Source organism: Doryrhamphus excisus, linkage group LG6 (assembly GCF_037039965.1).
Source record: "Doryrhamphus excisus strain RoL-2023G ecotype Guam linkage group LG6, RoL_Dexc_Guam_v1.1, whole genome shotgun sequence".
NCBI classification, from domain to species: Eukaryota; Metazoa; Chordata; class Actinopteri; order Syngnathiformes; family Syngnathidae; genus Doryrhamphus; species Doryrhamphus excisus.
In genome coordinates, this window is record NC_136362.1 from 2,686,617 (window position 1) to 2,707,028 (window position 20,412).

The 20,412-nt window shown below is 33.6% G+C and overlaps 1 protein-coding gene across 3 annotated transcripts in view; it reads right to left on the reverse strand.

The window, feature by feature from the left end:
• Positions 1-6,084: 6,084 nt before the first annotated feature.
• Positions 6,085-20,412, reverse strand: part of LOC131138603 (UPF0606 protein KIAA1549) — a 37,029-nt gene continuing 22,701 nt past the window's right edge. For all 3 annotated transcript variants that reach the window (XM_078791119.1, XM_058087663.2, XM_058087668.2), the window contains 9 exons: positions 18,862-18,998; positions 17,227-17,438; positions 15,099-15,319; positions 14,894-15,038; positions 14,523-14,837; positions 12,699-12,751; positions 11,181-11,329; positions 10,873-11,027; positions 6,085-7,302 (listed from right to left, as the gene is read on the reverse strand). In XM_078791119.1, coding sequence (XP_078647245.1) covers positions 7,120-7,302; positions 10,873-11,027; positions 11,181-11,329; positions 12,699-12,751; positions 14,523-14,837; positions 14,894-15,038; positions 15,099-15,319; positions 17,227-17,438; positions 18,862-18,998 — 1,570 coding nt within the window. In that variant the 3' untranslated portion in view covers positions 6,085-7,119. The remainder of the gene's footprint in view (positions 7,303-10,872; positions 11,028-11,180; positions 11,330-12,698; positions 12,752-14,522; positions 14,838-14,893; positions 15,039-15,098; positions 15,320-17,226; positions 17,439-18,861; positions 18,999-20,412) is intronic.

The following is a 20,412-nucleotide window of genomic DNA, read 5'->3' on the forward strand; positions in this document are numbered from 1 at the left end:
TTTAAGATTTTGACTTTATTCTTGCAAAAATCAATTTACAAGTATTATCTTCAGGTAACGCAAATCCATGAAGAACGCCAACCGTGAAAATGGGAATTGAACATGAGCTGACAAAAAGCTGACAAAAGCTCCAGATTGCTGGAGGTACGAGTCCGTCTGCGGCCGGGCGGGCGGGCGGGCTAAATTTAACTGCATGCGTTTTTAGGACTGTGAGGACTGAAACAGGAACAGTGGTCAGGGTGCGGCCACACTGCAGATCCAGTTTCTGGATCCTTCAACCATTAGAACCCTGGTCTGTAAAAATCGAACCGAAAATCTAAAAAGGGGTCAGGTGACACCCGTGACCTTTTTCCTGATGTTTGGTGTCAAAGGGCTACTTTATGCTATGGAGTTATACAGTAGTACCTTGGTTAACAACCGCCCGGTTAGTGCGGTTTTTGGTTAACATCCTAAAATGTTGCCTTGGTTTGCAATCGCCCCGCTTGGTTGCCGTTCAAAACGGGTACGGTTCATCGTTATCATGGTACACAAATGTTTGGAGATTTGAGCACCGGTTTCCTGATTGTGAGGCGGACATGCTAACCACTAAGGCACTGCGCAACATAAAAGTTTTTTTTTTTTAATTTTTGTTGTTTTTGATATTTTTTTCAACAATTTAAACTTTTGTCTTGTAAATTTTCTACTCATGACTATGACTTTATATTGTAAATTTATGTTCATAAAATTTTAACTTTTTCCGCAAATTTTCCCAAAATTTTTTCCAAAAATTACAAAAAATTTTTTTTAGTTGTTTAGTTAGTTTTAGTTTGATTTAGTTTTAGTTTTAGTTGACTAAAATTGTTATTTTTAATCATATCGTGACAACATTATTCTTGTAAAATTACAACTTTAAAAAATGTATATACTGTGTATATATTTATATACTTTATGCTACTAAAATTTTTAGTTGTTTAGTTAGTTTTAGTTTGATTTAGTTTTAGTTTTAGTTGACTAAAATTGTTATTTTTAATCATATTGTGACAACATTATTCTTGTAAAAGTACAACTTTAAAAAATGTATATACTGTATATATATTTATATACTTTATGCTACTAAAATATTTAGTTGTTTAATTAGTTTTAGTTTTAGTTAGTTTTAGTTTTAGTTGACTAAAATTGTTATTTTTAATCATATTGTGACAACATTATTCTTGTAAAAGTACAACTTTAAAAAATGTATATACTGTATATATATTTATATACTTTATGCTACTAAAATATTTAGTTGTTTAATTAGTTTTAGTTTTAGTTAGTTTTAGTTTTAGTTTACTAAAATTGTTCTTGTAAAATTACAACTTTTTATTGTTAGATTAAAAATTTAGTTTGACTTTATTAATGTAAAATTACTACTTTTTTTTTGCCGCGTGCCACAAATGGCCCTGAGGCCGCATGTTGCACACCCATGACATAAGGATGGGGGCTTTGCCTTGTTTGGATGTCAGAACTGACGTTGGAACGTCAAACTGACCATATGAGCGGATGTTCCCCACATTTGGTGCTCCATTGGGGGGCCCGTGGGCCTGGGGGCCTGGGGGCCTGGGGGCCGGGGGGGCTTTAAACTCCGAGCCAACATGTGTTGACCAGAGTCGTGCAATATCTTGACTGTGATCCCCAAAGAAGGCGGATGCCAGCCGGCAGTCGGGACCAGGTCCGAGTGAAGTCAGCAGGGGGGCAGCTGCCGCCCGGGAAAAACGCCCCCCCCCCGCCCCGTCCCCAGTTGTGAATGACAGCTATTCATACCTCCCCCAGCCTCTTCTTCCAGCATCACATGAGCTTGGCCTCCTACTCGGCACAGCCTAGCATAAATTGTGAACACTGTGCCCCCCCCGGGTCCCCCCCCCCATAGAGTGGAGCTCGGGTGGGACGACGAGGAGGAGGTGTATGGAGATAACGTGTACTGTGACCCTGAAGGACAGTGATTGTACACAAGTCGTGATGATGTGCTTTTCTTTGGAGGTCATTGTTCTGAGTAGGGACACAACAGTGAAAGCATTTGGCTTTTTGTAGTACTTATAAAAACTTCTTATTTACCGGGTGATCTAGGCTCCTCCCCTCATCGACGGTCATGAGCTTTAGCGAGCGACCGAAATGACGAGGTTGTGGGGACCGGTGGGCGAAATGAGCTTCCTTCATTTCTAATATTTTTATCATTTATTTTTATCAATTTCCCAATTGGTTTGTTGTTGTCACGGCGACGGGATTACCAGCCATTGCTCAGGTTGTGCTAACCTTACAAAAAAACATGTGCATGTAAGAGCAATAACAACAACTTAGGAATTAAAGGGGAAGTGCACTTCTGGGGGAATATTGGCCATCATTCCCAATCCTTGTGTGAAACATGAACACATATTTCTTTAAAAAATAAAAATAAAAATAAAAATAAAAATAAAAATAAAAATAAAAATAAAAATAAAAATAAAAATAAAAATAAAAATAAAAATAAAAATAAAAATAAAAATAAAAATAAAAATAAAAATAAAAATAAAAATAAAAATAGGCTGCACGATGGTCGAGTGGTTAGCATGCAGACGCAATAAAAACAACTTAGGAATTAATGAAGCAATACCTTATATAGTAGTATAATAATAATAATAATAATAATAATAATAATATTAATAATAATAATAATAATAATAATAATAATAATAATAATAATAATAATAATAATAATAATAATATCTTATATAGATGTAGAAGTGCACTTCTGGGGGAATATTGGCCATCATTCCCAATCCTTATGTGAAACATGAACACATATTTATTTCCATTTTTTGTACAGTCTAACACCAGAAAGGAGTTAATACGAGCGAGCTGTGTGGAGTTTGCAGCTCACGCTAACATTTTTATCATCTAAAATAATAATAATAATAATAATGAGCTGCACAACGGTCGAGTGGTTAGCACGCAGACCCGGGTTCAATTCCACCCTCGGCTATCTCTCATGTTCTACCCATGCATGCGTGGGTTTTCTCCGGGTATTCCGGTTTCCTCCCACATTCCCAAAAAAAACATGCTAGGTTAATTAGCGACTCCAAATTGTCCATAGGTATGAATGTGAGTGTGAATGGTTGTTTGTCTATATGTGCCCTGTGATTGGCTGGCCACCAGTCCAGGGTGTAACCCTCGCCTCTTGTCTGAAGACAGCTGGGATAGGCTCCAGCATGCCGGCGACCCTTGTGAGGATAAGCGGTAGAAAATATATGAATGAATAATAATAATAATAATAATAATAATAATAAAATAATAATAATACAAGGCAGCACGAAGGTCTAGTCCTCACAGCTAGGAGACCAGGGTTCAATTCCACCCTCGGCCATCTCTGTGTGGAGTTTTTTTTATGTAATGTTTTTTTCCCACATTCCAAAAAAACATGCTAGGTTAATTAGCGACTCCAAATTGTCCATAGGTATGAATGTGAGTGTGAATGGTTGTTTGTCTATACGTGCCCTGTGATTGGCTGGCCACCAGTCCAGGGTGTACCCCCTGGTGTACACACACACACACACATACACATACACACCAGTGTAGTACTACTCACAGTATCGAACGCCGCGATGCTTCTCTCTCCGCTTCGCTCTAAAGTACGAGCTGCAGTGCTGGAACTCTTGTCGCTATGCAAATTCCTGCCCCCCCCCCCGTCCGACTCCCCCTCTCGACTTCCTCCTCCAAGGTCAGTGGCTAGAAGTGCTTATTTAACTCCTCCCTTCCTTGGTCCTCCACTCCACGGCCACCCATGCAGTAATGACTATCATGATCCAGATTAACTCCTTGTTGATTTACACTCATGAAACCCGGAGGTTGGAGACCACAGACAGGATTATTTGTGGTGGTGGTGGTGGGGGGGGGCGGTAAGTTGAAGGCATCTGCTCCTACAAGCACACATGTCAAAATCCGAGAAGAATGCATGGAATGTGATGATCATGGATGTAAATCAAAAAGACGTTGATGTTGCAACATGACTTACACGACTTAGTAGTTTGCTTGCAGGAAGAACCCAGGGGGGCGGGGTTAAACCATCTCGGACAACAACAAGGGGTGCATGGTCTTCATAGAAAAAAACATTGGATTATTTCCACACTGGAATTTGCGGTGCTGCAAAGTGATCTCCTGCAAAGAGTTTAGATCCTATAATGGGATTACATGGAAGAAGCGTCTGATGGGATGAAAGCGGAATAGAATACAAGCAAAGGAGATAAACATAAACAGAATTGTTGATTTTTATAGCTACATAACCTAGCTTGAGCTTCTCTAGAAGGAAAAACGCTTCAACGCCACCAACTGTTTAAACCGGGAATTGTTACATCGTAACAAAAAAAAAAGGGAGTAACACTTTTCTTGGGATTTGCTGCCTCACTGTGGCGATTGGAGGTAATTACAGCAACATGCTTTCATAACTAGACTTAGCAATTACGCAACAGTGGTAGGATTTAGACCAGGGGTCTCAAACTCAATTTAATTTTGGGCCACTGGAGCTCGGGTCTGGGTGAAAATGGGCCGCATCAGGTTTTTAAAAAAAAAATAAAAAAATAATTTATTAAAAAAAAACAAAAAAATTTAACTTTGCTTTGGTTCCAATTTTCTACAATAAAATCTGATAAAATATTCCACTGTTGTAAAATATCTTACTTTTTATTTTTCTACGCAAAATAAAGGGTCTTTAGCCACATGCTAACTCGCAAACTAGACACCTAGCGACCTAAACGGTAGCCTTCAAGTTATTTCCTTTCAACTTAAATCGCCAAAAAACTTACCACTTCCACACGGATAGTGAGGATAACTATTAACAGTTATTTAACCTTTAACATGAACATTAATAAAAACGTAATAATTTTTTTTATCTGGGTACATGATACCATACAGCCTCAAAGTAGTGTCCTGCGGGCCACATTCGGCCCGCGGGCCGCGTGTTTGAGACCCCTGATTCAGACCTAAGCGATGGTAGAAGTACTGAAAAAAGGTCAAAGGGTAACACTCACCTGGACCTTTTTTTCCGGAATCTGATCTAAACTTCCATTGGACATGACGGACTTCCGCTTTTACTTGACCTATAAGAGGAGTATTGAAACGACACATATATATATTAAATTATTAAATATGTATTCGGGGAAGGAACCCGGTATTCCAATCAGTTTAATGACTTGCATGGTGCACACGATGAAACAAGACAAAGTCAATAAAAACAAGCTAAAAAGTACATTAGCATGATTTATAAATACAGTACCTTATGTTAAAAAGGTAAACAAAACAGACATGGTGAGGCGGCACGGTGGTCGAGTGGTTAGCGCTCAGACCTCACAGCTAGGAGACCACGGTTCGATTCCACCCTCAGCTATCTCTGTGTGGAGTTTGCACCTCATGCTAAAATTTTTATGATTTATTTATTTTTTATCATTTTCCCAATTCGTTTGCTGTTGTCACGGCAACGGGATTACCTTATATAGATGTAGAAGTGCACTTCTGGGGGAATATTGTCCATCATTCCCAATCCTTATGTGAAACATGAACACATATTTATGTCCATTTTTTGTACAGTCTAACATCAGAAAGGAGTTAATATGAGCTAGCTATAAAAAAATTAAAAATAAAATAATAATAATAATAATAACTTATATAGATGTAGAAGTGCACTTCTGGGGGAATATTGTCCATCATTCCCAATCCTTATGTGAAACATGAACACATATTTATTTCAATTTTTTGTACATTCTAACACCAGAAAAGAGTTAATACGAGCTAGCTATAAAAAAAATTAAAAATAAAATAATAATAATAATAACTTATATAGATGTAGAAGTGCACTTCTGGGGGAATATTGGCCGTCATTCCCAATCCTTATGTGAAACATGAACACATATTTATTTCCATTTTTTTGTACATTCTAACACCAGAAAGGAGTTAATTCGAGCTAGCTAAAAAAATAAATAAATTAAAATAATAATAATAATAATCCCTTATATAGATTATATTTTATATGGAGTTAATACGAGCTAGCCATAAAAAAATTAAAAAATAAATTAATAATAATAACAATATTAACAATATTAATAATAATAATAATAATAATAATAATAATAATACCTTATATAGATGTAGAAGTGCACTTCTGGGGGAATATTGGCCATCATTCCCAATCCTTATGTGAAACATGAACACATATTTATTTCCATTTTTTGTACATTCTAACACCAGAAAGGAGTTAATACGAGCTAGCTAAAAAAAAAAAAAATTATAATAATAATAATGGGCTGCACGACGGTTGAGTGGTTAGCGCGCAGACCTCACAGCTAGGAGACCCGGGTTCAATTCCACCTTCGGCATGAGTGGGTTTTCTCCGGGTATTCCGGGTTTCCTCCACCATTCCAAAAAAAAAAAAAAAAAACATGCTAGCTTAATTAGCGACTCCAAATTGTCCATAGGTATGAATGTGAGTGTGAATGGTTGTTTGTCTATATGTGCCCTGTGATTGGCTGGCCACCAGTCCAGGGTGTACCTGTACCTCTCGTCTGAAGACAACTGGGATAGGCTCCAGCACCTTTCGTGACCCTCATAAGGAAAAAACGGTACAAAATGAATGAATAAACAAGACATGGTGATTTAGTAAACACGTTCATGGTCCAAAACCGCCTTAAAAAAACCTACGTACTACCAAGTACTACCGATATCATCCGAGTACTTACACGTACAGTACAGTACTCACCGTAACGATGAAGGCATTTTTGTCGTAATTTATTTCTAAAAACCCAAAACAAAAGACCCGGTAGTAGGCTGCCTGTGAACTATGACCTTTCTGTGGGTCATGTGATCGTCTTCACAGTGTCACGGCAAAACATGGCTCATCATGGCAGAAAATATTTTATGAAAAAACATATTAAAAAAAAAAATTGTGATCCATGATACTGAAAACCTAAAACTCATATACTGTATATACGTCCCAAATAATAATATGTCATATAGGTCCCAATTTTTGATGTAAAAATTACTGAAATAATACCAAAATAATTAATAATAATAATAATAATGAGGATCATCTCTGGATGGGACTTCCATGGGAAGCACGGTCACGCTAGCAAGCAGCGTTCCTCAGCTGTGGTAGCCTTGTTTCTGTGACAGCCGCAACAGTTCCTCCCGGATGGCCTTGATCAGGGAGGCCGAGGACTGGGGGGGAGGGGCGGGGGCCGCCGGGAGAGGGGATGGTAGGTAGTCTAACGCGGTGTCCGGGTGGGAAGGGGGCGCCGACGGCTCCCTGAGGACACTCCTGGGCATCTGGAAGATAGAAGTCAGGAATATAATAATAATATATAAAATAATACAATATAATGAAATAAAATAATATAAAATAATAATATATATTATATATATTCATATATATAATATAATATATAATAATAAATATATACACGCCTACCACAACATCAATTATGTCTACTCTTGTCCTCTAGATGGCAGGATTGCTTGCTTTTTTGTTGGGGGGGGCACATTCAAAAAAATCCCCCAAAATCCCCCCCAAAAATCCCAAATAAGGAACAAGAACCGGGATATAACTTTCCCACTTTTGGACAGATTTAGTAGAGATACTCAATAGTTTTAGGCCACCATTAAATGTACACAAGTACACACAATCTACACTGCGGGGAAGGGGGGGAGGGGGCACACAAAAATAACCAAAAATCCCCCCAAAAATAAAAAAAAATCTAAAAAAAACCCCCAAAAATCTAAAAAAAAAAAAAATTAAAAAAATCCAAAAAAATCTAAAAAAATCCAAACAAATCTAAAAAAATCCAAAAAAAAATCCAAAAAAAATCCAAATATCCCAAAACCAAATAAGGAACAAGAACCGGGATATAACATAAAAAAAAAAAAAGAAATCCCTAAAATCCCCCAAAAATCTCAAAAAATCCACCCAAAATCCCAAAACCAAATAAGGAACAAGAACCGGGATATAACTTTCCCACTTTTGGATAGATTTAGTAGAGATACTCAATAGTTTTAGGCCACCATTAAATGTACACAAGTACACACAATCTACACTGCGGGGAAGGGGGGGAGGGGGCACACAAAAATAACCAAAAATCCCCCCCAAAAAAAAAAAAATCTAAAAAAAACCCCAAAAAATCTAAAAAAAAATCCAAAAAAAATCCAAAAAAATCTAAAAAAATCCAAACAAATCTAAAAAAATCCCAAAAAAATCCAAATATCCCAAAACCAAATAAGGAACAAGAACCGGGATATAACATAAAAAAAAAAAGAAATCCCTAAAATCCCCCAAAAATCTCAAAAAATCCCCCCAAAATCCCAAAACCAAATAAAGAACAAGAACCGGGATATAACTTTCCCACTTTTGGATAGATTTAGTAGAGATACTCAATAGCTTTAGGCCACCATTAAATGTACACAAGTACACACAATCTACACTGCAGGGAAGGGGGGAGGGGGCACACATAAAAAATAACAAAAAAATCCCCCAAAATCCCCCAAAAATCCAAAAAAATCTAAAAAAAAATCCAAAAAAATCTAAAAGAATCCCAAAATAATCCAAATATCCCAAAACCAAATAAGGAACAAGAACCAGGATATAACATAAAAAAAATCCCCCCAAAATCTCAAAAAAATCCCCCAAAAATCTCAAAAAAATCCCCCCAAAATCCCAAAACCAAATAAGGAACAAGAACCGGGATATAACTTTCCCACTTTTGGATAGATTTAGTAGAGATACTCAATAGTTTTAGGCCACCATTAAATGTACACAAGTACACACAATCTACACTGCGGGGAAGGGTGGGAGGGGGCACACAAAAATAACAAAAAAATCCCCCAAAATCCCCCCAAAAATAAAAAAAAATCTAAAAAAAATCCAAAAAAATCTAAAAAAAAATCTAAAAAAAAAAATCTAAAAAAATCTAAAAAAATCCAAACAAATCTAAAAAAAATCAAAAAAAAAATCCAAATATCCCAAAACCAAATAAGGAACAAGAACCGGGATATAACATAAAAAAAAAAAAAATCCCCAAAATCCCCCAAAAATCTCAAAAAATCTCCCCAAAATCCCAAAACCAAATAAGGAACAAGAACCGGGATATAACTTTCCCACTTTTGGATAGATTTAGTAGAGATACTCAATAGCTTTAGGCCACCATTAAATGTACACAAGTACACACAATCTACACTGCAGGGAAGGGGGGAGGGGGCACACATAAAAAATAACAAAAAAATCCCCCAAAATCCCCCAAAAATCCAAAAAAATCTAAAAAAAAATCCAAAAAAATCTAAAAGAATCCCAAAATAATCCAAATATCCCAAAACCAAATAAGGAACAAGAACCAGGATATAACATAAAAAAAATCCCCCCAAAATCTCAAAAAAATCCCCCAAAAATCTCAAAAAAATCCCCCCAAAATCCCAAAACCAAATAAGGAACAAGAACCGGGATATAACTTTCCCACTTTTGGATAGATTTAGTAGAGATACTCAATAGTTTTAGGCCACCATTAAATGTACACAAGTACACACAATCTACACTGCGGGGAAGGGTGGGAGGGGGCACACAAAAATAACAAAAAAATCCCCCAAAATCCCCCCAAAAATAAAAAAAAATCTAAAAAAAATCCAAAAAAATCTAAAAAAAAATCTAAAAAAAAAAATCTAAAAAAATCTAAAAAAATCCAAACAAATCTAAAAAAAATCAAAAAAAAAATCCAAATATCCCAAAACCAAATAAGGAACAAGAACCGGGATATAACATAAAAAAAAAAAAAATCCCCAAAATCCCCCAAAAATCTCAAAAAATCTCCCCAAAATCCCAAAACCAAATAAGGAACAAGAACCGGGATATAACTTTCCCACTTTTGGATAGATTTAGTAGAGATACTCAATAGCTTTAGGCCACCATTAAATGTACACAAGTACACACAATCTACACTGCAGGGAAGGGGGGAGGGGGCACACATAAAAAATAACAAAAAAATCCCCCAAAATCCCCCAAAAATCCAAAAAAATCTAAAAAAAAATCCAAAAAAATCTAAAAGAATCCCAAAATAATCCAAATATCCCAAAACCAAATAAGGAACAAGAACCAGGATATAACATAAAAAAAATCCCCCCAAAATCTCAAAAAAATCCCCCAAAAATCTCAAAAAAATCCCCCCAAAATCCCAAAACCAAATAAGGAACAAGAACCGGGATATAACTTTCCCACTTTTGGATAGATTTAGTAGAGATACTCAATAGTTTTAGGCCACCATTAAATGTACACAAGTACACACAATCTACACTGCGGGGAAGGGTGGGAGGGGGCACACAAAAATAACAAAAAAATCCCCCAAAATCCCCCCAAAAATAAAAAAAAATCTAAAAAAAATCCAAAAAAATCTAAAAAAAAATCTAAAAAAAAAAATCTAAAAAAATCTAAAAAAATCCAAACAAATCTAAAAAAAATCAAAAAAAAAATCCAAATATCCCAAAACCAAATAAGGAACAAGAACCGGGATATAACATAAAAAAAAAAAAAATCCCCAAAATCCCCCAAAAATCTCAAAAAATCTCCCCAAAATCCCAAAACCAAATAAGGAACAAGAACCGGGATATAACTTTCCCACTTTTGGATAGATTTAGTAGAGATACTCAATAGTTTTAGGCCACCATTAAATGTACACAAGTACACACAATCTACACTGCGGGGAAGGGGGGAGGGGGCACACATAAAAAATAACAAAAAAAATCCCCCAAAATCCCCCAAAAATCCCAAAAAATCTAAAAAAAAATCCAAAAAAATCTAAAAGAATCCCAAAAAAATCCAATACAGTGGGTCTGTACTTGGATTTAGTGGCCTGTACTCACTGCGTTGTTATCTGGCACGGCTCTGCAGTAATTGTCGTCTTGGTAGTTGCTCCAGCTGATGCCTCCGTTCTGTCCCGGGTGACCTCTGACCCCCGCTGGATAACCATTCATCCGGCTGGACAAGCCCACCTGTGTAAGATGACGAAGATGGCCGCCTGCACACACACACACACATGGTACACGGTACATGTTATCAGTGGTATCATGGCATCAGTTTTAGCATTAGCATTAGCTAATTAGCATTACTAGTTCTTAGTAGTTCTTATTTTTATGAGTTAGTACAGCAATGTTGTGGTTTCACTCTGCACCTGCAGTGCCCCCTACTGGTCGTGGTCTGGCTGCCGTGGGGAGCTCGTCAGCATAGAGTCCTCTGCTGGGGTAAAGGTTGGCGATCTGGACCTGCTCCCCTGGTCCAGCTGCCTCTACTGGGGGGATGTAGCTCAGACCACGATCCTGCCTGAAACACAGAACAGAAGTTATGGAACTTCCTAAAGCAGGGTTGTGTGTGTTTCTTCCTTGGGGGGCACATAGTGAAAAACAAACAAAGTTCATTGTTTTTTGTTTTTTTTTTTTATTAGAACATTTTCAAATCATTGTCTTATTTTTTTTTTTTGTGAGAATTTTTTCTGAAAATATTTTATTTTATTTTTGTAAAATTACTCCAGAGCGACTTATGTATGTTTTTTTCTACCTAATTATGCATTTTTGGCCTTGTGCGACTTATACTCCTGAGCGACTTATGTATGTTTTTTTCTACCTAATTGTGCATTTTTGGCCTTGTGCGACTTATACTATGGAGCGACTTATGTATGTTTTTTTCTACCTAATTATGCATTTTTGGCCTTGTGCGACTTATACTCCTGAGCAACTTATGTATGTTTTTTTTCTACGTAATTATGCATTTTTGGCCTTGTGCGACTTATACTCCGGAGCGACTTATGTATGTTTTTTTCTACCTAATTATGCATTTTTGGCCTTGTGCGACTTATACTCCTGAGCGACTTATGTATGTTTTTTTCTACCAAATTATGCATTTTTGGCCTTGTGCGACTTATACTCCAGAGCGACTTATGTATGTTTTTTTCTACCTAATTATGCATTTTTGGCCTTGTGCGACTTATACTCTGGAGTGACTTATATATGTTTTTTTCTACGTAATTATGCATTTTTGGCCTTGTGCGACTTATACTCCTGAGTGACTTATGTATGTTTTTTTCTACCTAATTATGCACTTTTGGCCTTGTGCGACTTATACTATGGAGCGACTTATGTATGTTTTTTTCTACCTAATTATGCATTTTTGGCCTTGTGTGACTTATACTCCTGAGCGACTTATATATGTTTTTTTCTACCTAATTATGCATTTTTGGCCTTGTGCGACTTATACTCCTGAGCGACTTATATATGTTTTTTTCTACCTAATTATGCATTTTTGGCCTTGTGTGACTTATACTCCAGAGCGACTTATGTATGTTTTTTTTGTAAAGCTATGAAAATCCATTAGATTTGTCCGTCTGCTCTACTTCCTAGGAAAAGAGCTGAGTGTGCAGGAATATACGTATGTTCCCGTGTGTGCTGATGAGTGCTTCAAGGTTTTTGGGGTATCCACCAGACGGCTGCCAGGACCTGCTCCATTAAACCAATAAAATAAATATAGCTCCTCTTTAATTATTCAGAGCTCCAACTGACTGACCGGTGAAGAAAAGCAAGCAAAGCGGTAGACATGATGTAGCGTGGATCAATAACTGAGGATCTCCTTGGAGGTCAAAATGAATAAAATCAAATAGATTTGTGGCCAAATATTAATACTTCTGTTGAGTACTAACCTTGGTACAGGACCATGTATCAGCGGAGGAGACACGCCCAGGTCACTGAATCTCTGAGGGGAACACAGACACAATTGGAATCAACAAGTCAAAATATTATGAGAATAAAGTCCAAATATTAAATGAAAAAGATGCAATTTGAGAGAAACAGTTAACAGGTTACAAGTGAAGTAAAAAAAAAAGGTTGAGGAAAAAAGTTAGAATATTGGAATAAAGTCCAAATATTATGAGAATAAAGTCCAAATATTAAATGAAAAAGATGCAATTTGAGAGAAACAGTTAACAGGTTACAAGTGAAGTAAAAAATGTTGGGGAAAAAGTTAGAATATTGGAATAAGTCCAAATATTATGAGAATAAAGTCAAAATATTAAATGAAAAAGGTGCAATCTGAGAGAAACAGTTAACAGGTAACAAGTGAAGTAAAAAAAGTTAGAATATTGGAATAAAGTCAAAATATTATGAGAATAAAGTCCAAATATGAAATAAAAAAAGTGCAATCTAAGAGAAACAGTTAACAGGTTACAAGTGAAGTAAAAAAAGGTTGAGGAAAAAAGTTATTTTTTTACTTTTATTTTTAAAATATTGGAATAAAGTCAAAATATTATGAGAATAAAGTCCAAATATTAAATGAAAAAGATGCAATTTGAGAGAAACCATTAACAGGTAACAAGTGAAGTAAAAAAAAAATTCAGGAAAAAAGTTAGAATATTGGAATAAAGTCCAAATATTATGAGAATAAAGTCCAAATATGAAATGAAAAAAGTGCAATCTAAGAGAAACAGTTAACAGGTTACAAGTGAAGTAAAAAAAAGGTTGAGGAAAAAAGTATTTTTTTTACTTTTATTTTTAAAATATTGGAATAAAGTCAAAATATTATGAGAATAAAGTCCAAATATTAAATGGAAACAATACAATTTGAGAGAAACAGCTAACAGGTAACAAGTGAAGTAAAAAAAAATGTTGGGGAAAAAGTTAGAATATTGGAATAAAGTGAAAATATTATGAGAATAAAGTCCAAATATTAAATGAAAAAGGTGCAATCTAAAAGAAAAAGTTAAAAGGTAACAAGTGAAGTAGAAAAAGGTTGAGGAAAAAAGTTAGAATATTGGAATAAAGTCAAAATATTATGAGAATAAAGCCCAAATATTAAATGAAAAAGGTGCAATTTGAGAGAAACAGTTAACAGGTCGCAAGTGAAGTAAAAAAAAGTTGAGGAAAAAAGTTAGAATATTGAAATAAAGTCCAAATATTATGACAATAAAGTCCAAATATTAAATGAAAAAGATGCAATTTGAGTGAAACGGTTAACAGGTTACAAGTGAAGTAAAAAAAAAAAAGGTTGAGGAAAAAAGTTGAAATATTGTAATAAAGTCAAAATATTATTAGAATAAAGTCCAAATATTAAATGAAAAAGATGCAATTTGAGAGAAACAGTTAACAGGTCGCAAGTGAAGTAAAAAAAGGTTGAGGAAAAAAGATAGAATATTGGAATAAAGTCAAAATATTATGAGAATAAAGTCATAATATTAGGAGAAGAAAATGTACAAAAAAAAAGTTGAACTAGTTGAAAACTTTTAATAAAACAACAGCAGAAACGGACAAAACACCTGTAATTTCGCTAACAAGTAATATTATAAGGAAAAATTATTTTACTTGTTTACTAACTAAATTTTAAAAATTGTTAAAAATTGTTAAAAATTGTTAAAAATTGTTAAAATTTGTTAAAATTTTTCTAAATTATTATGCTATATTTTCAGACTGTGCTGCAGTCCGATAAAAAAAGAAGACGATTAAAAAGAAATAAGCACACTTGATCTACTTACACTACTGTAAGGGCCGATTCCTTGATAGGAGGGGCCCCAAGATCTGGGGCCCCGACCTGGTGGGCTGAAGTCCGAAGGGTTGACACCGACCCCTGGAAGAGTGACCCCGGCCGAGCTGCCCTGAGAGGTCGGCGACACGAGGGCGAAGGCGTCGTCCAGCAGTGAATGCATCTGCTGCCTTGCCTCTTCGATGGAGGGCTGCGGGGGCATGTAAGGGGGCGGAGGGGGCGCGTGGCCGGGAGGTGAGGAAGGGGTACCGAGGAAGACGTCATCGGTGGGGGACGGACTTCCGTGAGTGGCTTGGTCGGGGTCCGACTGAAATGAAGAAATGTGAATGTGATGCGTTTAAAGTCGGTTTTATTCCGACTCACCACAAAGGCCACATTGTTGAAACCGGGACACTTCCTGTAGACCGGATCGGTGTCTTCGGAGATGAGGTGATCTTTGTCCGCATCCATTTTGCCTCCGTTTGATTGCTCCTTCATTCGCTGTTTGGGGGAACGCCGCCCTCGAGAACTTCCAAATAAACTTAAATTCACTTTTCTGGACCAAGAAAAATAATAAAACACCACAGACCTTTTTCTGGGCTCCATGAGGATTTGTGGATTCTGGTCCAAGATCTTATCCATCTGCATCTGTGCTTTCTGGTAGATGTGATCCTGGTCTTTGGCGTCCCCAAGGCCGCCATCTTTGTCATCCATTGCAGGGAAGTCATAGTGTCCCTTCCTTTTGGCACGCAAGCGGATCTTATTCCGATGGTGCTCCATTTCCGATTTTTGCCTCAGCGCTACCTGGATCTGTTTGGGAAGACACAAAGACACAAAATGGGAATAAATCACAGAATTTTTTTAGGGAAAATAATGTCATGAAAAAGTGTCTTATTTCTTTAAAAGCCATAATATTAAATATAAAAGAATTTTTTGGGAAAATCGGGTTGGGGAATAAATTATAATACTACTTAAATAAATTTTAATATGTAATGGGAATAAATCACGGGAAAAATATGTAATGGGAATAAATCACGGGAAAAATATGTAATGGGAATAAATCACGGAAAGAAAATTTACAAAGATTATTTAAGAGGAAATATTTGGAAACAGCAATAATGAGGAAAAAATTACAAAAAAAAGAAAAATTAATACTAATAATACGTTTTTTTCCTGCAATTTTGCAGGATGGGAAGAAATTTTGGGCATGCAAAAAACAGAAGGACAAACAAGATTTATTCCCATTACATATTACATTTATTCCAGTAATATTATAATCTATTCCCCAACCCGATTTAAAAAAATATAATTATTTCATATAATATTATGGCTTTTTTCGCTTAATATTTTGACATTTTTCTGCTGTATTTTTTGGGGAACTATTTCAAATTCCTTCTTGTAATTTTTAAAGAGTTGAGCTTCTCCCTGTAATGATTCGTAAAAAATAAAATAAAATAAAATAAAATAAAATAAAATAAAATAAAATAAAATAAAATAAAATAAAATAAAATAAAATAAAATAAAATAAAATAAAATAAAATAAAATAAAATAAAATAAAATAAAATAAAATAAAATGCTATATACTCACCTGCTGTTGTCGGTACTGTCATGTTTATCATACAGGCTGAACAGTGTATTATTAGTTATTAGTATCATTTTTTCCTCATTATTGCTGTTTCCAAATATTTCCTCTTAAATAATCTTTATAAATTTTCTTTCCGTGATTTATTCCCATTACATATTTTTTTCCCGTGATTATTTAAAATTTATTCCAGTAATATTATAATTTATTCCCCAACCCGATTTTCCCAAAAAATTATTTTATATTTAATATTATGGCTTTTAAAGAAATAAGACACTTTTTCAGCTTGATGCCACAAAAATGACATTATTTTCCCTCATAAAAAAAAAATCTTATAATCTGACTTTTTTTCTCTTAATATTTTGACGTTTTTCTGCTGTATTTTTTTTTTTACGTTTTTCTGCTGTATTTTTTAGGGAACTATTTCAAATTCCTTCTTGTAATTTTTAAAGAGTTGAGCTTCTCCCTGTAATGATTCTTAAATTTTTAAATTAAATTAAATTAAATTAAATTAAATTAAATTAAATTAAATTAAATTAAATTAAATTAAAAATAAAATAAAATTTAAAAATGCAATATACTCAGCTGCTGTTGTCATACAGCTTTGTCATACAGGTTGAGCAGCGTATTATTAGTATTAATTTTTCTTTTTTTTCGTCATTTTTCCTCATTATTGCTGTTTCCAAATATTTCCTCTTAAATAATCTTTGTAAATTTTATTTCTGTGATTTATTCCCATTACATATTAAAATTTATTCCAGTAATATTATAATTTATTCCCCAACCTGATTAAAAAAATATATATTTTATAATATTTATTTATAATATTTATTAAATATATAAATATTTTATATATTTATATTTTATTAATATTATGCCTTTTAAAGAAATAAGATAAAATGATAAAATAATTTTCCCTCATAATTTATTCTTCATGAAAAAAAATGTCTCCTTATATTCTGACTTTTTTTCTCTTAATATTTTGATGTTTTTCTGCTGTATTTTTGGGGGAACTATTTCAAATTCCTTCTTATAATTTTCCTCTCGGAATTATGACTTTATTCCCATATTTTGACTTTTTTTCTGCAACCTATTTTTTTCCCCTCATAATATGTAAAACGGATAAGCACAAACCTCCTTGTTCATTTGGTTGGCATCGGCCATCTTGGCAGCGGCAGTGCGGAGGGAGGGAGGCAAGGGAGGGGCCGACATGGGCTGCATTGCGATTAGCTGCACTTTGTTGGGGGGTCTTCGGCTGACGTCTGTGGCCCGGGACATTCGGTCGACATGTTCGAAGATGGAAGTGGATGAGAACTGTTCGTTGAGAACATTCGAAGGAGGAGGACCTGAAGCGGAGATGGCGATGAGTCGAGTATGGATCAGAAAACCAAAGTATCAAGGAGGGGCGGCGACAAAATTATCGACAAAATTTATCTTGATATAAATATATATATAAATATATTGTATATCTTGTTTCCAAATATTTCCTCTTAAATAATCTTTGTAAAAAAAATTCGGTGATTTATTCCCATTACATAATAATATTTATTCCAGTTATATTCTAATTTATTCCCCAACCCGATTTTCTTTTATAGAAATAAGACTAAAATTATTTTCCCTTTTAATTTATTCTTCATAAAAAAAATTTTCCCTTAGAATACGACTTTTTTCTCTTTATATTTTATGTTTTTTCTGCTTTATTTTTTTTTATTTTTTTTATTTTTATTTATTTATTTTTTTTTTCAACTTCCTTCTTATATATTTTCTTCTCGGAATTATGACTTTATTCCCATATTTTGTTTGTCATACAGGCTGAAGAGCGTATTATTAGTATTAATTTAGCTTTTTTTTCATCATTTTTTCCTCATTATTGCTGTTTCCAAATATTTCCTCTTAAATAATCTTTGTAAAAAAAAAATTCTGTGATTTATTGCCATTACATATTAAAATTTATTCCAGTAATATTATAATTTATTTTCCAAAAAGTGCAATTTCCTTCACATAATATTATTTATTATTATTATAGAAATAAGACACTAAATGACACTAAAATGACATAATTTTCCCTCATAATTTATTCTTCCTAAAAACATTTTTTTCCTTAGAATCTGTCTTTTTTCTCTTAATATTTTATGTTTTTTTTCCCCATTTCTGCTGTATTTCTCGTGTTTCCAAATATTTCCTCTTAAATAATCTTTGTAAAAAAAATCTGTGATTTATTCCAATTATATATTAAAATTTATTCCTGTAATATTATAATTTATTCCCCAAACCAATTAAAAAAATTATTTCACATAATATTATGGCTTTTAAAGAAATTTAATAACATTTTTTTTCCTTAGAATCCAAATTTTCTCTTAATATTTTATGTTATATTTTATATTAATATATTTATATTAATATTTTTTGCTGTATTTTGGGGGAAATTTGGATTTCAACTTCCTTCTTATACATTTTCTTCTCGGAATTATGACTTTATTCCCATATTTTGACTTTTTTATTATTATTTTACTTGTATTATTTTTGCCCCCATAATATGATGAGATTAATTATTGTATTTTTTTTCATGTTTTGACTTTATTCTTGTAAAATTACCACTGCACTTATTGTTTATTTATTGTTAAATCCTATTTGTAAAATGTACTGCGGCCCCCAGACCGCACTTTGCACCCCCCCTCCCTGTTCCACACTATTGCTTTCAGTCTTTGTGTGTCCTTTTTCACGTGCGTGTTGCCAGATAGCCATATAAGCGTTGCCAGGACTACTTGCCATTTAAAACATTGATGGGGACCTTCCACGTCTGCTTGCTGTCGCTGGGCGTGCCCTGCGCTCTCAGGTTCTCCTCGGTCGATTCCCTCCTGCTGGAGCGGTCACTCAGCATGGAATCACCGTCTGATGGGAAGATCCTAGCCGCAAAACAGGAACACTTACATGAAAAATAGATGCGGGAGTATGGACTCGCGTGGCGGAATTCCGTGCATAATCAAAAATATGATTTTCAAAAGCTTTTTTTGGACGGGATTTTGTGACAAAGTAGTTCGGTTCTTGCTGATGAAATCGTTTTTATCGTCATTTAACAAAAAAATGTAGTGAACAAGTTCTCAGGGGGCGGCACGGTGGTCGAGTGGTTAGCGCGCAGACCTCACAGCCATTGTTACCATGTTTGTTAGCATTGTTAGCATGAACTTCGGTCTTTGTTCTTTCTTTGCTGTTTTTTTTTATTATAACTTTCTTCTAAGATTATTTCTTCAAAATATATTATGAAAATATTATTATTAAATATTATAAAATATTATAAAATATTATAAAATATTTATGTTAATATTATAAAATATTATAAAATAAATAAATATAATAATAAATATAATATATATATTATAAAAAATATAATATAATATAATATAATATAATATAATATAATATAATATAATATAATATAATAAATAAATATAAAATAAAACTATATTATGAAATAAAACCATTACCATTGTTAGCATGAACTTCGGTCTTTGTTCTTTCTTTGCTGTTTTTTTTATTATAACTTTCTTCTAAGATTATTTCTTCAAAATATTTTATGAAAATATTATTATAAAATATTATAAAATACTATAAAATATTTATAATATTCATGATAATATTATAAAATATTATAAAATATTAAAAATATTATAAAATATTTATAATATTCATGATAATATTATAAAATATTATAAAATAAATAAATATAATATATATATATTATAATAAATATAATATAATATAATAAATAAATATAAAATAAAACTATATTATGAAATAAAACCATTACCATTGTTAGCATGAACTTCCGTCTTTGTTCTTTCTTTGCTGTTGTTTTATTAGAACTTTCTTCTAAGATTATTTCTTCAAAATATATTATTAAATATTATAAATTATTATAAATATTTATAATATTAACTAGAATATTATAAAATAAAATAAAATGATAATAATAACAGGGGAAAAAAAGACTGTGGCATGAACATGATTATATCTTGCGAAAAGGGGTAGGAATTTATGAGAAAAAAAAAGAAAAAATCCAAAAAATTTTACAACTATAATGATGAAAATGGTAATATTAATGATGATTATAATAATGGTGATAATAATAACAATAATAATGGTAAAAATGATAAAGATGATAATAACAATAATAATATTACAATGATAATAATAACAGGGGAAAACATGAACATGATTACATCTTGCGAAAAGGGGTAGGAATTTATAAGCTTTTGCTTCAGCCTACTCCTTTTCGCCTTGTGATCAGATAGTTGAATACAAATGTAAATAACGGAAATT